At 40.4% G+C, this 16802-nt stretch overlaps 1 protein-coding gene and 1 non-coding gene across 3 annotated transcripts in view; one reads left to right on the top strand and one right to left on the bottom strand.

Annotated features, from left to right (window-relative positions):
- C7 (complement C7) overlaps positions 1–6949 on the bottom strand; it is an 81483-nt gene extending 74534 nt beyond the window's left edge. Inside the window, exon 1 of one of the 2 annotated variants that reach the window (XM_010381770.2) lies at positions 6673–6949. In XM_010381770.2, the coding sequence (XP_010380072.1) occupies positions 6673–6678 (6 nt within the window). In that variant the 5' untranslated portion in view covers positions 6679–6949. The remainder of the gene's footprint in view (positions 1–6672) is intronic. The other variant, XM_030927370.1, reaches the window with a different exon arrangement.
- On the top strand, positions 5162–5223 carry LOC115896660. Its single transcript, XR_004056568.1, has one exon. It is a non-coding gene; the product is annotated as a U7 small nuclear RNA (small nuclear RNA).
- Positions 6950–16802: the final 9853 nt, after the last annotated feature.

Here is a 16802-nt window from a genome sequence, read left to right as displayed (position 1 = left end):
TCTCTTCTTCTTGAACTCCCCAAAACTCTTTTTCTCAATGTACCTATGAAAAGTCTTTTTAACATTATTTTCTGGATATTTCCACTATCTTCTTAGATAACCCATTCTCTTATTAGGTATCTTCTTTTCACTTGTAAAATTCTACCTGCCTGTTTCTGGCTGTTATAGTTCTAAAAATGTTTAAGCTTATTGTGCTGATTAGCATATCTGAAAGGGTGAAAAGCTGCCAAGGAGTTGGGAAACTGTGAACAATGCTGGGGGAGGTTATTTGGGTGAGATTATGAATACTTTTCTGACTTCAACAAACATGTAGAGCATATAACTTTTAAGATTTTTTTGTTTTAAATTATAAGCTATGTGGTTTTTTTTTTTTTTTTTCTTTTTCTACAGTGCGTCTTTCCTCTGTGCTGTGTCAGCTCATTTTTTTTCTTGTCCCTGGGAAAGCCTATCTCACAGCTTTACTAGTCATTATTAGGTATTAACCACTAATCACGTTTTCAGAAAACAATCTATTATAATATTCAAACTTCAATTTATCCTCCACTTTCAAATCTCTCTCTTACTTTCAGTTTCTGGATGCTTGTGATGAGGGAGTAGTGGAGTCCACTTCAAAATTGCACCACCTTACTCCTCTTCCCCACCTCCCCAGGCTGCCTCTGTCCTCTCCAAAATCAGACCAACAGGAATGAGAGAGACAAGAGCAAAACAGAGTCTTGCTTGACTGACCCAGCTGGAGTCTGGTGATGGTAAATCAATGTTAGACATTTGACTGCTGATTCTTTATCTCTCGCAGTGTTTTTGTGATTCTTTGGATGTCTTCCTACTACTCTGTAGCCACTGTACTCTGGCACAAATGATTCATCCCTTTGTTAATCACTTTCGATTCTCACCCATGCCTGCTTCCTGGGGGTCCTTTCCAAACTAATGCTGTTTCTTGGGGTTGCTTCATCCTGCAGACAAGCACTCTCACAGGCAGTGTCTCTGACAACCCAAATCTGGCTCTCTTTTAACCATCCATATGCGGGCCATGGGATCACTGCACACATCCGTGTCCTGCCAAACTCTGAATGTCCACGCTGTAGCTGATACTGTTGGGTTTATTTACTCGGCTAAAGGAGGTCTGTGCCTTTACATTTTCTCAAATTTGCACAGGGTAGCATTTCCTGTATCTCCTATACACTATGTTGTATTCTCTTGAGAATAGGGATGGCCTAAGGGTCACCAAACAGATTTGGGAATACTCTCTTTGTAATATTGCATAGAATGTCTAGCATCTCACTTTAAAATGTGAAGATCCGCCGGGCTCGGTGGCTCAAGCCTGTAATCCCAGCACTTTGGGAGGCCGAGACAGGCGGATCACGAGGTCAGGAGATCGAGACCATCCTGGCTAACACTGTGAAACCCCGTCTCTACTAAAATATCCAAAAAACTAGCCGGGTGAGGTGGCGGGCGCCTGTAGTCCCAGCTACTCGGGAGGCTGAGGCAGGAGAATGGCGTGAACCCGGGAGGCGGAGCTTGCAGTGAGCTGAGATCCGGCCACTGCACTCCAGCCTGGGCGACAGAGTGAGACTCCGTCTCAAAAAAAAAAAAAAGGGAAGATCCTCCTTTCTCTCACCTTATACAAAAATCGACTCAACATGGATTGAAAACTTAAATGTAAGACCTGAAACTATAAAAACACTAGAAGAAAACCTAGGGAAAACTCTTCTGGACATTAGTATAGGCCAGGAATTCATAACTAAGACCTCAAAAGCACAAGCAACAAAAACAAGATTAGACAAATGGAACTTAATTAAAATTAAAAGCTTGTCTACAACAAAAGAAATAATCAACAGAGTGAACAGACAACCTACAGAATGGGAGAAAATATCTGTAAATTATGCATCTGACAGAGGACTAATATCCAGAATCTACAAGAAACTCAAACAATGATAGCAACAACAACAACGAAAACATTAAAAAGTGGGCAAAAGACATGAACAGACATTTTTCAAAGAAAGACATACAAATGGCTCACAAGCATATGAAAATGTGCTCAACATCACTAATCATCAGAGACTTAAATTAAAACCACAAGGAGATATCATCTTACACAGTCAGAATGGCTCCTATTAAAAAGTGAAAAAAATTGGCTGAATGTGATGGCTCACACCTGTAATCCCAACACTTTGGGAGGCCAAGGCAGGAGGATTGCTTGAAGCCAGAAGTTTGAGACCAACCTAGGCAACATAGTAAGACTCTGTCTCTACATAAAATAATTCTTAAAAAATTATTTGGGCAGTTGGGTGTGGTGGCTCACACTGGTAATCCCAGCACTTTGGTAGGCCGAGGTGGGCAGATCATGAGGTCAGGAGATCGAGACCATCCTGACTAACACAGTAAAACCCCGTCTCCATTAAAAATACAAAAAATTAACCAGGCATGGTGGCACGCACCTGTAGTCTCAGGTATGTGGGAGGCTGAGGCAGGAGAATCGCTTGAACCCAGGAGGCGGAGGTTACAGTGAGTTGAGATTATGCCACTGCACTCCAGCCTGGGAGACAGAGCAAGACTCCATCTCAAAAAAAAAATTATTTGGGCATGGTGGCACATGACCAAATAGTGCCAGCCAGCCACTCAGGAGGCTGAGTCAGGAGGATCACTTGAGCCCAGGAATTCCAGGGTGCAGTGAGCTATGATTGCACCATTACTCTTCAGCCTGGATAACAGAGCAAGACCCTATCTCTCTTTAAAAATGTCAAAAAATAACAGATGTTGGTAGGAATGCAGAGATAAGTGGGAATAGGAAATAGTATATATTCCCACCAATATATACTATTGGTGGTAATGTAAATTAGTACAACTTCCATAAAAAACATTATGGAGATTTCTCAAAAAACTAAACATTGAACTACCATCGCATCCATCAATCCCACTACTGGGTATCTACCCAAAGGAAAAGAAATCATTATATCAGAAAGATACCTGTACTCACATGTTTATCTCACTACTATTGACAATAGCAAAGATATGGAAGCAACCTAAGTGTCCATCAACAGATGATTGGATAAAGAACATGCAGTATATACACAATGAAATACTGTTCAGTTTTTTAAAAAAGAATGAAACCATGTCTTTTGCAGCAGCATGGATGGAACTGGAGCCATTATATTAAGTGGAACAACTCAGAAACATAAAATCAAGTACCTCATATTCTCACTTACAAGTAGGAGCTAAATAATGTGTATACATGGACAAAAAGCATGGAATAATAGAATTGGAGACCCAGAAGAGTTGGGGATAGAAAGGGAAGAGTGATGAGAAATTACTTAATGGGTACAATGTACATTATTTGGGAGATAGATACAGTGAAAGCCCAGACTTCAATGCTACCCAATATATCCATGCAATGAAATTGCACTTGTACCCCTTAAATGTATACAAATAAAATAACTAAATGAATAAAATTTCAAAAAATAAAATAAAATTTCAAAAAATACTGAGTACTTGTTCTTGGCCTTTGACTCTCAGCCAAAATGTGGATATCAAAAATAATTATTTCTAACATTCTGTCACAGGTGTTTTAAAATAATTTCAGCCAGGTGTGGTGGCTCATGCCCATAATCCTGGCATTTGGAGAGGACAAGGTGGGAGGATCACTTGAGCCCAGGAGTTTGAGGCCAGCCTGTGCAACATAGTGAGACCTCATCTCTACAAAAAATACAAAAATTACAAAAATTAGCCAGGCGTGGTGGCAGGCACCTGTAGTCCCAGCTACTCGGAAGACTAAGGTGGAAGGATCACTTGAGCCCAGGATGTAGTGGCTGCAGTGAGCCATAATTGCACCACTACACTCCAGCCAGGGCAATAGAGCAAGATCTTGTCTCAAATTTAAAAGTACTTTTTAAAATAAAGAATTTCAATGAAATTTTAGGAAATATGCTTTTTATCATCATGGATGCCTTTGCCATCACATTCTTCATATACATACTCATTATAACCCGTCAAGGTCTGCTTATTACAAGACCAGTTCTGTTCATGAGTTATACAAAGTGAATCTATTAGCCAAAAGCATTTCTTGAAATTTTGCTAGCCTGGACTCTGAAAGGAAGCAGTTATGCTTCCTTACCTTTGGAAAGAATACCTTATAAATGAACAAGAGAGATAGAACAGACACAAATAAATCACATGAATGACAGTAATAGACATACATCTGAACTGACTCCATAAAAGAATTGCTTGGTTGAAAAGGTTTATGGGGCCAAGTGTGGTGGGTGGCTCACGCCTGTAATCCCAGCACTTTGGAAGACTGAGGCGGGTGGATCACAAGGTCAGGAGTTCGAGACCAGTCTGGCCAATATGGTGAAACCCCATCTTTACTAAAAAAAAAAGATACAAAAATTAGCCAGGCATGGTGATGCACACCTGTAGTCCCAGCTACTCGGGAGGCTGAGGCAGGAGAATCACCTGAACCCAGGAGGCAGAGGTTGCAGTGAGCTGAGATTATGCCACTGCACTCCAGCCTGGGTAAGAGAGTGAGACTTTGTCTCAAAAAAAAGAAAAAAAGAAAAAGAAAAAGAAAAGGTGTATGGTATTTTTGTTCTGTGTCAATGTAGCTAAGCTGGAACTATATTCCCCTGAACTATATTCTCCTCTTTTTCATCACTGAATGAGCATTAGCTCTATCTCCTTCTTCGAATATGTCCCAGCTACAATCCTGATTTGAGACATTACTGGGCTTGACCACATCACTGTGCTTAGGCACTGTGATGACCCTTCCCTAGGTTCACAGGTCCCACGCTCAGCTCAGTCCTGGACGGACAGAACAAATGGCTGGCCCACAATCAGCTCCGAGGGAAGTCCCTTGGCCCTGACGTCCTTCTCAAATGCCTCAGACACAAGTTATTTCCTATCCAAGAACACAGAGAGAACCAAAGGGAATCCTGTCACTGTCTCTCTGAATTTAGTTCACATAGGGACTGTGGAGCCAAAATATTGCCTCCTTTTAAAAGGTCTGACATAAAAACCATTTCTAGCTTCTTGATAGCCCAAGGCTTTCACAAGTGTCCTTCTTTGTCACATATCCCCAAAGCATGTCCTTCAGGTTTACTGTAGAATATGAATGTCCACTTTCAAGTACAGGTAAGAATTCTGCATGCAACTTGGAGTGAAATAATCGCTTTAGTGTTACAGCTCTTTTAGAATTTGTCTAGCAGGCTTCCCAATTTTTGCTGGAAAGCCCCTATATGTAAAATTTTTAAAAAATTGATTGCTTTATTTGTTGATATTTTGTCAACCAATTAAAGGATAAAGTATATTTATTATTACAGCAGTAAAATATTATAATAATCAATAACTGTGAACATGTTTTTAAGCACAAATCAATTATTAAGATTTCTCATTGTAAAATAAAGTAAAAGATTAACAGTTAACACAAATATTGGGAAAAAACATTTTGGCTAGATGACTTTCAGAAGAACGTCATATTCTTTTTTTGTTTGTTTGTTTGTTTGTTTTTCAAGACAGAGTCTCACCCTATTGCCCAGGCTGGAGTGCAGTGTCTAGTGTTGCCATCTTTATGTCCATGAGTACCCAATATTTAGCTCCCACTTAAAATTAAGAACATGTGGTATTTGGTTGTCTGTTCCTGTGTTAATTTTCTTGGGATAATGACCTCCAACTGCATCCGTATTGCTGCAAAGGACATGATTTCATTCTTTTTTATGACTGCCCATCATAACTTTAAACATACTAACTTTGTGATTTGTGTTTAATTTTTAATTATTTAATTTCACAGAAGGCATGGGTTAATCAAGACCCATATCTTGCTCCTCCTCTAACCCCAATAATGAGCGAGCTTGGATTCGGTGCCACAATGGACAATACAGTGACTATGGAAGCAATCTAGCCACTGACAAAGCTGTGAAATTATTCCTTACAATGCAACATTTTTAAAGTTTAAATACCAAAATTTACAATAATAAAATTTTAATAGCAATCTCAACTTATTTTTGCATTCCAGAGATTTAGCCTATGATAGTGATTTCTGTCTTTGGTCTTGTCTTTAGTTGAATAGTTTTTTTGGTTGTGTTTTGTTTTGTTTTGTTTTTTAATATTTGGCCTTTTTGCATTGGGCCAACAGGTATAGTTGGTAGACCTTTAGTTTTATTCCATCTACTCGTATCTTCTATTCTCACAATGCTGACTCTTTCATCCAATATTTCAAATTCTCAAGTTCCAAGTCTGCAAATTTACTTTTCTATTAGCTCTTAGATAAATTGCAGGACCCTATTGCATGGCTCCAAATCCGAACAAGCAAAAATAAAAATAAAAAATACACCAGAGGAAAGTTTTTCCCAAGAAATAACAATAGTACTATTGTATTTCTTTATGATTTTATCGGGACTTTCAGAAACGTTGCCTCCAATTCCTGATTCCCAGACCTCTGGGCCTGTAATTTAACCACAAGATAAGAAAAAGGAATTTACTTTGGCTGAACTGTTAAATATGTTTAAATAAGGATTTCTAAAAACCACCCCCAGATCTTTTTCTTCTGTATTTTTCTCTGGCCTTCTACTTACTTGATGTCTTTCAGTTAAGTATTACCCCTCTTCACTTAAATTACATTTCTATTACCCCTGTTCATTTGAAAAGATAGCTTCACTTACAAAAGTAATGAAATTATTCTCTTACCTTCATGTTTGGGAAAACATTCAGGGCAGAAGAGAGGAGGAAAATTTCCTCTGTAAGGGCCGGGTAAGTTTTCAACAGCAGGAAGAACCCAGCAGGCTGCCTGCCTCTCTGCCTCTCCCTGCTCTAGATTTATCTTGGCACTCATATATAGAGCAAGTGGTCCTGAGATGTAGCTCCTACCCCAACCGGATTCTCCAGCGACAGCAAGAGCCTGCTCTTGTACTTAATCTGTGCCTTGAAGCCAGATGCATCTTATCAATTACACAGCCTTAGCTACGCCAGCTGGGACTGTTTGGAAGTGATAGATATGTTTCTTAGAAACATATCTATAAATCAGGAAACACAGCAAATGTTCTCAGTTCAATGTTTAAGTGATTTTCAACCAAAGGAGACTCTGTGTAAGGCAAGGGATGAGCCTCCTTCTTGTTTCAATCTACCAAACTATGTGGATGTTTTCATGATTCTCTTAAAGGGTATTATATGCCAGACTTCGAGATTAAGTATTTTGTGAGCGAAAATATCTAAATGCAGTTCTGTCACTCAAAATGTAAATGGAATATTCTGGAGTAGAATTTTTCCCCAAAGTACAGCCTAACACAACCTAATAGTCATCCCTTCATGCTTAACTTTCACAGAATAACCACAAAGAACATCAATTTTTGCAAACATATTCGAGTACATCACTAATTTTCTCAAGAACTTCACTTAATCCTTTGCTAATCAGATCACTGTGTTGGAAAGTTCTTCTCAGGGTCATCATCCACATCCATTTTCTCTCCTTCGCTTTTTATGTTGTCTTAGTCTACCAAGTCTTCATTTGTCCATAGCTTTGCATTGATTCTAGAAGGTCCCCAACATCACCTTCACACGTTTGATACAATGCTGCATATTTTGCAAGATTTCAGATTTCCTATTGAAATTGAGGTACTGAGTGCAGTGGCTCATGCCTGTAATCCCAGCACTTTAGGAGGCCAAGGTAGGCAGATCGTAAGGTCAGGAGTTCAAGACCAGCCTGGTCAATATGGTGAAACTCCATCTCTACTAAAAACACAAAAAAATTAGCCAGGCTTGGTAGCACGCACCTGTAGTCCCAGCTATTCAGGAGGCTGAGACAGAAGAATTGCTTGAACCCAGGAGGTGGAGGTTGCAGTGAGTCGAGATCATGCCATTGCACTCCAGCCTGGGTGACAGAGTGAGATTCCATCTCAAAAAAAAGAAAAAAAGAAAAATGAGCTACAGTTGTATTTGTATTGTTGGACCAAATATTCTAACACTAGCTGCTAGTGCATTATGAGTGAGGTAGAATAAGTGTTAAGTGGGAAAGAAAATTTGAGTTAAGAATAATTTTTATAAATAAACATTCCATTAGTGAAGATTTTCTAGTTTTAATGATTTTTTTCTTCCTATATCCAAAGCGCTGGAATAATAGAGACAACCCCTATCTTCCCCTCATAAATTAATGGTGGTTTCCAGAGACAAAGCTTCCTCATCTTTTGTTCAAACCTTTAGTGATTTGTGTGGAAGAAATTTCGTCACAGAGACAAAGATCCTGACTCCTGGAAAAAATATTTTTTATTCAGCTCCAACTGCATAAACTCCAGATGCCATAGACTCATCTTAAATTCTCAATATGCAATTTCATGTTCATTGGTTGTCTTAGTTTGGGTTCCCCCAGAAGTAGATATAGAGACAAAAATTCAATTGCAAGTAATTTGTTTTTGTTTTTGTTTTTGTTTTAAGAGACAATCCTAGACAGTACTGCTAGAGGTGGGAAAGTGAGACAGGGAGAAAAGAAAGTCAATAAAGGGTGTTTTATCAAGCAAGAGACTCCAGTGGGCAATTTGAGTTCAGTTCTGATGAGGAACTCTGAAAGACATTGCAGACCAACTCTGCAATTAAGAGTTAGTCCAGCCGGGTGTGGTGGTTCATACCTGTGATCTCAGCACTTTGAGAGGCTGAGGTGGGTGGATCACTTGAGGTCAGGAGTTCAAGACCAGCCTAGCCATGATGGTGAAACCCCATCTCTACTAAAAATACCAAAAAAAAAAAAAAAAAAAAGGTCGGGTGCCGTGGCTCAAGCCTGTAATCCCAGCACTTTGGGAGGCCGAGACGGGCGGATCACAAGGTCAGGAGATCAAGACCATCCTGGCTAACACGGTGAAACCCCATCTCTACTGAAAACTACAAAAAACTAGCCGGGCGAGGTGGCAGGCGCCTGTAGTCCCAGCTACTCGGGAGGCTGAGGCAGGAGAATGGCGTGAGCCCGGGAAGCGGAGCTTGCAGTGAGCTGAGATCCGGCCACTGCACTCCAGCCTGGGCGACAGAGCGAGACTCCATCTCAAAAAAAAAAAAAAAAAAAAAAAAAAAAAAAAAAAAAAGCCAGTCATCGTGGTTCATGCCTGTAATCCCAACTACTCGGGAATCACCAGAACCCAGCAGGCAGAGGCTGCAGTGAAGTGAGATTACACCAATGCACTTCAGCCTGGGCGACAGAGTACGAGCCTGTCAAAAAAAAAAGAGTTAGTCCAATTAAGGGATAAGGAAACCCATCGTTGATGAAGGTAGCTTCTGAACCCATTGGCTCTCTGGCACTACCAGCTTGCCCTGGGGGCAAGCTAAGCACACACCTACAGCCATAAATAAAGGTTTTGAAGCAGGGAATTGCAGCATTTGCAATATCTGCAGGTGTTTACCTTTGTCATTTAGAGGCGAGCAATGAGAGAATATGGGTAGGGTACCAACAGCATCTTCTACAGTAGCTTTTTATTTATGTACACATGCATGTATGAATTTTTTCATTCTGAATTTGATCAATATTTTCTAAAATGTGTAATATGATAGGCTATCAGCTTTGACAGGTAGAAGCCTTAAGCTATATCCTTCCTTATTTTTATTCTTTACATGCTATAAAGGACCATATTAGCCCATTTACAGAATATCCTTAATCTAGAGGATGATGTGGCTTTATTTATAGTAATTTAGAACTTGAATTGTTCGGCTCAGGTATTCCATAGATTATTCAATTCTGAAAGGGTTACAGAAACTTCCTTTCCCCAAATGCCTTGCACACTCCTACCTTCACATCTGTAATGTCACAAGAGCATTTCTTCTGTCTGCAATTTTAATGGAGGAACCATTAGCACAAAGGCTTTAAATGCACGTGGGAGCAATACTGTGGGAAGTTTCACTGCTGGCATAAGTTGTATGGACTTTATTCACACAATGAGTCACTGAGAACTCACCCACTGGAAGTTTTTAAGAAAGAATCAAAGCAGTGCTTTAGATTGATTGAAACAGTAGCTGTGTGCAGCCTACATAGAATAGGTAAGGAAAGGAAGCAGGAAGCGTGACTTGGAATTTATTTCAGTAGTTTAGACAAGGGGATCAAGGCCTCATTTAAGAAGGGATAGACACAGCTGTGTCTACAAACAATACAAAAATTAGCTGGGCATGATGGCACATGCCTGTACTCTCAACTACTCAGAAAGTTGAGGTGGAAGGATCACTGTAGCCCAGAAGGTTGAGGCTGCAGCGAGCTGTGTTCAGGTCACTGCACTCCAGCCTTGGTGACAGAGCAAGGCCTTGTCTCAAAAACAAAAACAGAAACAACAAAAAAAGAAGGGGCTGGGCACGGTGGCTCACACCTGTAATCTCAGCACTTTGGGTGGCTGAAGAAGGTGAATCACTGGACGTCAGGAGTTCAAGACCAGTCTGGTCAATATGGTGAAACCCCGTCTCTACTAAAAATACAAAAATTAGCCAAACGTGGTGGCGGGCAACTACAATTCCAGCTACTTAGGAGGCTGAGGCAGGAGAATCACTTGGACCTGGGAGGCAAAGATTGCACTGCACTCCAGCCTGGGCAACACAGCAACACTCTGTCTCAGAAAAAAAAAAAAAGGAGGATAGACAAAAGAGCCAGAAGAATTCACAGGGTTTAGTGATTAAATATGGTTTCAAGTCTGATTGATTCAGAGAATTGAAAGAATTTAAGAAAAATGTAAAGGAGGAAGAAAATTGGAAGTCAAAAAGGAAGAGATGGTTTGGAGAGGGGACATTTTTACTTTGGGGAAAGCATCCAACATATAACTGAAAATGTAGGTCTCTTTGGGAAGAGATAGGCTTCACATATGTCTCTTGGAGGGGTACATGGGTGGAGCCGCTAGCATGGAGGTACATAACTAAAATCATGGACTTTGGCGAATCTTCTAGAGATTGAACATAATGAACCATAAAATCACAAGAAATGCCTCTGTTCAGGGAGTAGAAAGAAAAAAAAATGCCAAAAAGGAGAGGTTACAGAGAAAGAAGAAAAACCAAAACAATGCAACATCAAGCCAAGTCAGGAGAATTTCAAGATGAAGAGCCCAGTCAACAGTTACTCCCAGTAAATGCCCAGCCTTGGATTTGCAAAGCACAGTGCATTGTATATTAAATGTCCTGAAAGTTCTGTAACAAGTAAAACTTTTTTAACTTTTTCAACCCAGAATTTCTCAAGTTCATGTGAACCCCTGGACTTTTATTTCTAACAAACCCCAAAACTGGTATATGGGCATGCTTCGGCAAATAAATGGTGTCTAAGCCAAAGCTAAGTCAGTAGAGGGGTAAAGCAGATTTCTGCCAGACTGGGTAAGGGTCAGTAAGGGCACAGCTCTCTCCTCACCTCCTGTGATAGCAGCTCTTCCCCATTTGCCCTCACCTCCCTTGGCAGCTCCTCAAACACTGTTAACATCCCCAAACCCTAATGAAACTATTAGGCCACCGATTATATCAGGAAGCGATTCTGGTCCACCACAGGGAGATATTTGAAAACATTTTAACAAAGCTATTTCGTTTACTGGTCATTTCATTTTGCTCTGAATTGTTCCAATAGATTTAGCTGACTCTAGGGGTTTCAGAGGAACAAACTCACTGGGGAAAAGTAAAAGCCTCCTTTTTCCTCCTCTCTTGTGATGAGGCTGATAAGGTCAGAATTGAACCTGCGGGGAGCTGGAGTGAAGAAGCAAGAGCATCCCCTAGTGGCAGACTGCTCCAGGCCCTAGAGTCAGGGAGCACAATTAAGCTCTGGAGTTAAACCACTCAGGAGGGAGTGAAGCACAGTGAATCTTCCGAGGCTCCCAGGCAAGTGCTTGTTAAGCTAATAAGTACTCCAGGTGGTATTGCTTTCTCCATTTAAAGTGTCACACTGTGAACAGTTTGAGAATGAAAAATGGCTGCCAAGCAATGCCTTATTCAAAGGAAGATTTCAGTAAAATGATGATTATTAAATGCTTTATCATTACACATAATAAGTTGCTGTCTGTCTCTGCTGGAAGCACTGCATTAAATGCTGTGATTTGTGCATTAATTTAAAGTGAGGCTACTAGGTTAGTACTCTGTTGGTATCCAGTTCTTCCTAAGAAAGTTGTTTAACGTTTAAATAGATTAGGAAATACAAGGTTTCACACTTCCCTTCTGGACAGACTTCCGGACAGGTGCCATTGTGCTTTTCCACACTGGGCAAGCCTTTGCCCTGGTGACCCTGATGGCTGCAGATGGCAAGAATCAAATTACAATCACGAGGAGATAAGAAGTTTTGTCATTATGGTTTTTAATAGCGACAGGCATTTGCTAAATTTAGAAGAAAGCCCGGATTTGTTTGAGTTTCTGAATGGCATCTGGGTTTTTCAGTTATTGCAATGCACATTGTAGCAGTAGCCTGCAAGTACAAGATACATTTCATTTGGCTTAAATTTGAATTAAGTCAAAGAGCTCTGAGAAGGAAGACATAAAATACAAAGATTTCAGTGGTTCTGTAACTGGCTTAAGTAAAGTCCTGTGGAGGAAGGGTGAAAAAAGACAAGGTCATTTATTTGATCTACACTTCAAACTTGTGGTGCCTAAATAGAAAGTTGTTTTTGTTTTCAGACCAAGAGCTCAGCATACAATAGACGTAAAATAAAAATCAATTACTCAGAAAATGTCAGGCCACCCCATAGTTTTAAGCTTTAACTCTTTAAATGATCTTTAAACAGATATGTTTTAATATCAGATTCATCACTAAATATTCCACAGGCCAAGAAAGAATAAATAATGTGGTTTAAAAAAGTAAAATCCTAGGCGGGTGGATCACAAGGTCAGGAGTTCGAGACCATCCTGGCCAACATGGCGAAACCCCATCTCTACTAAAAATACAAAAATTAGCCAAGTGTGGTGGCACATGCCTGTAATCCCAGATACTCAGGAGGCTGAGGCAGGAGAACCACTTGAACCCTGGAGATGGAGGTTGCAGTGAGTCAAAATCGTACCACTGCACTCCAGCCTGGGTGACAGAGAGGGACTCCGTCTCAAAAAAAAAAGTAAAATCCTGAATTGTGCAACCTCTTAAAATGTTTGTGAAAAAATCTTAGTAACCAGAGAAGAATAGTCATGAATATCTAACTAGAAACTTCTTAGGAGGAAAATTTTTCTAAAAGCAAAGAGTACTAATTTATATTTCCTTTGTTTGTTTTTTATTATTATTATTTTTATTTTTTTGAGACAGGGTCTCACTCTGTCACCCAGGCTGGAGTGCAGTGGTGTGACCACAGCTCACTGCAGCCTCAACCTGCTGAGTTCAGGTGATCCTCCCACCTTAGCCGCCTCTTGAGTAGCAGGGACCACAGGCACATGCTACCATGTTCAGCTAATTTTTGTATGTTTTGTAGAGCTAGGGTTTCATCATGTTGCCCAGGTTGGTCTCACACTGCTGAATTGAAGTGAACCTCTTGCCTTGGCCTTCCAAAGTACTGTGGGCCTCTAATTTGTGTTTCACTTATACAAATACGTGCTTTGAAAACAGATAATCCGGTTTCAAATCTTGGGCAGGTTTGTTAATCTCTCTGACGTTCTGTTTTCTTGTCTGAAAGGTGGAAATCATATTATCTAACCCCTAGGGTTATTATATTAAATGAGATAGTCCAAATACAACAATTAGCATCATGCCCAGAATATAGTAAGCTTAGTCCAATAAATATGAACTAGTATGCAAATTATTATAAACAATCCAGCTGGGCACAGTGGCTTGCTCCTATAATCCCAGCATTTTAGGAGGCCAAGGCAGCAGGATTGCTTGAGGCCAGGAATTCAAGACCACCCTGAGCAACATGGCAAGACCCCACATCTACAAGAAAATTTTAAAAATTATCCATGCATGGTGGTTGCATGCCTCTGGTCCCAGCTACTCAGGAGGCTGAGGTGGGAGGGTCACATGAGCCCAAGAGGTTGAGGCATCAGTAAGCCACGATCGTACCACTGCATTCCAGCCTAGGCAACAAAGTGAGAACATGGCCCAAAAAAAAAAAAAAAAAAAAAATGCGGCCGGGCGCGGTGGCTCAAGCCTGTAATCCCAGCACTTTGGGAGGCCGAGACGGGTGGATCACGAGGTCAGGAGATCGAGACCATCCTGGCTAACCCGGTGAAACCCCATCTCTACTAAAAAATACAAAAAAACTAGCCAGGCGAGGTGGCGGGCGCCTGTAGTCCCAGCTACTCGGGAGGCTGAGGCAGGAGAATGGCGTGAACCCAGGAGGCGGAGCTTGCAGTGAGCTGGGATCTGACCACTGCACTCCAGCCTGGGCGATAGAGCAATACTCCGTCTCAAAAAAAAAAAAAAAATGGGCTGGGCGCAGTGGCCCACACCTGTAAAACTCTCACCACTTTGCGAGGCCAAGGTGGGTGGATCACCTGAGGTCAGGAGCTCGAGACCAGCCTAACCAACATAGTAAAACCCTGTCTCTACTAAAAATACAAATATAAGTTGGGCATGGTGGCGTGCATCGTAGTCCCAGCTACTTGAGAGGCTGAGGCAGTAGAATCGCTTGAACCTGGGAGGTGGAGGTTGCAGTGAGCTGAGATTGCACCACTGCACTTCAGCCTGGGTGACAGAGTGAGACTCCACCTCAAAAAAATAAAAAATTTTTAAAAAGTGAAACAATCCAAATAGTCATCAATGATGCATTGGTTAAATAATGTATAGCATGTACACACTGTCTTTTTTTTTTTTTTTTTTTTTAGTGAGACTTGCTTTGTTGCCGAGATCGGAGTGCAGTGGCACCATCTTGGCTCACTGTAACCTCCACTCCAGGTTCATGCTATTCTTATGCCTCAGCCTCCTGAGTAGTTGGGACTATAGGCGTGTGCCACCATGCCCGGCTAATTTTTTTTGTATTTTTAGTAGAGACAAGGTTTCACCATGTCGCCCAGGCTGGTCTTGTACTCCTGAGCTCAGGCAATCCACCTGCCTTGGCCTCCCAAACTGCTAGGATTACAAGCGTGAGCCAGTGCGCCCAACCACAGCATGTACAAGTATTAAATGGAATATTTTTCAGCTAAAAAAATGGAAGAAACACTCTATGCACTGACATGAAAAGATCTACAAAATATAGAGGTGAAAAAAAAGGTACAGAACAGTATGGTATTTTGGGGTTAAAAGAAGGGAGGAGAATAAGCGTATATATTCTATTTGTATTTGCATGGAAAAACTCTCATAGGATACACAAAGAAACTAATAAAAATTCTTATCTGAGGATTAATGTGGGAAGGAAACTAGGTGAAGAGATGAAAACAGAATGAATAGAAAAAGAGATGGGACTAAGACTTCTACTTTACACTATTTTATAGTTCTAATACATTAATGAATGTATTTCTGATTTTTTAAAAATAGAATTATTTAATTTTATTTTGTTAGCTTTTATTATTTTATAATTCAAAGTATAAAAGAATAAGCATCATGGCTGGATGTGGTAGCTCACGCCTGTAATCCCAGCACTTTGGGAGGCCAAGGCAAGTGGATCATTTGAGGTCAGGAGTTTGAGACTAGCCCGGCCAACATGGTGAAACCCCATTTCCACTAAAAGTACAAAAAAAAAAAAAAATTAGCCAGGCATGGTGGTGCACACCTTTAGTCCCAGCTACTTGGGAAGCTGAGGCAGGAGAATCGCTTAAACCCAGGAGGTGGAGGTTGCAGTGAGACGAGATCACATCACTGCACTCCACCCTGAGCGACAGAGTGAGACTCCACCTCAAAAAAAAAAAAAAGAGTAAGCATCCTAATATATTCTTTGTCCTTTGATTGTTTGTTTACTTGTTTGTTCATTTGTTTATTTGAATGAATCATGGGATACTGTAGGGATACACATAGCACTAAAAGAAACAGCAATCTTACTAAAATGCTTCATGGTCACTGGGACCAAAAGGATGGTCTGGAAGGTAGATGTAGTGATTTATATATCTTTACTTTAGTGCACCACCAGTCTATTTCTTTGATATTTATGTGACCAAGCTTCCAAATGCAAGCTCTCAAAGTGAGCATATGAGTAAACATCACTGCTCCTATGTAATTAAATATACATGAAATTTAATAAATTACCCAGACTCACAAAGAAATTGGTTCCATTCTCTTCTTGCTCCTTTTCATCTTCTACTGATGTGGGCCTGTTTCTGGAAAGAAACTATGGCTTGCCAAAAAAGGCATCAAACAAATCTTGTCTCAAATTTAGAGTTCACAATCTGCTATCTGTATTATCCTTATAAGCCTCAATTTTCTTGCATAAAAAAGGATAATGAAACTTTTTATAGGATTGATGAGATTCAAGATATATAAAAAACATACTACATCATCCTGAGCACATATAGGCTCCACATTCATGAACAACAAATGAGTTTCTTTTAAATATGCACAAGTAAATGTGAGCCAAAGACAAAATTTTATCAAAACAGTTTTTTTTTATTATACATTAAGTTCTAGGGTACACGTGCACAACGTTCAAGTTTGATACATAGGTATACATGTTCCATGTTGGTTTGCTGCACCCATCAACTCATCATTTACATTAGGTATTTCTCCTAATGCTATCCCTTCTCCAGCCCCTACCCCCCAACAGGCCCTGGTGTGTGATGTTCCCTGCCCTGTGTCCAAGTGATCTCCTTGTTCAATTCCCACCTATTAGTGAGAACATATGGTGTTTGGTTTTCTGTCCTTGTGATAGTTTGCTGAGAATGATGGTTTCTAGCTTCATCCATGTCCCTGCAAAGGACAAGAACTCATCCATTTTTATGACTGCATAGCATTCCATGGTGTATATGTGCTACATTTTCTTAATCCAGTCTAT

Source organism: Rhinopithecus roxellana, chromosome 3 (genome assembly GCF_007565055.1).
Source record: "Rhinopithecus roxellana isolate Shanxi Qingling chromosome 3, ASM756505v1, whole genome shotgun sequence".
NCBI lineage: Eukaryota > Metazoa > Chordata > Mammalia > Primates > Cercopithecidae > Rhinopithecus > Rhinopithecus roxellana.
Note: the sequence above shows the minus strand (reverse complement) of the source record. Positions and strands in the feature narration are given on the sequence as shown.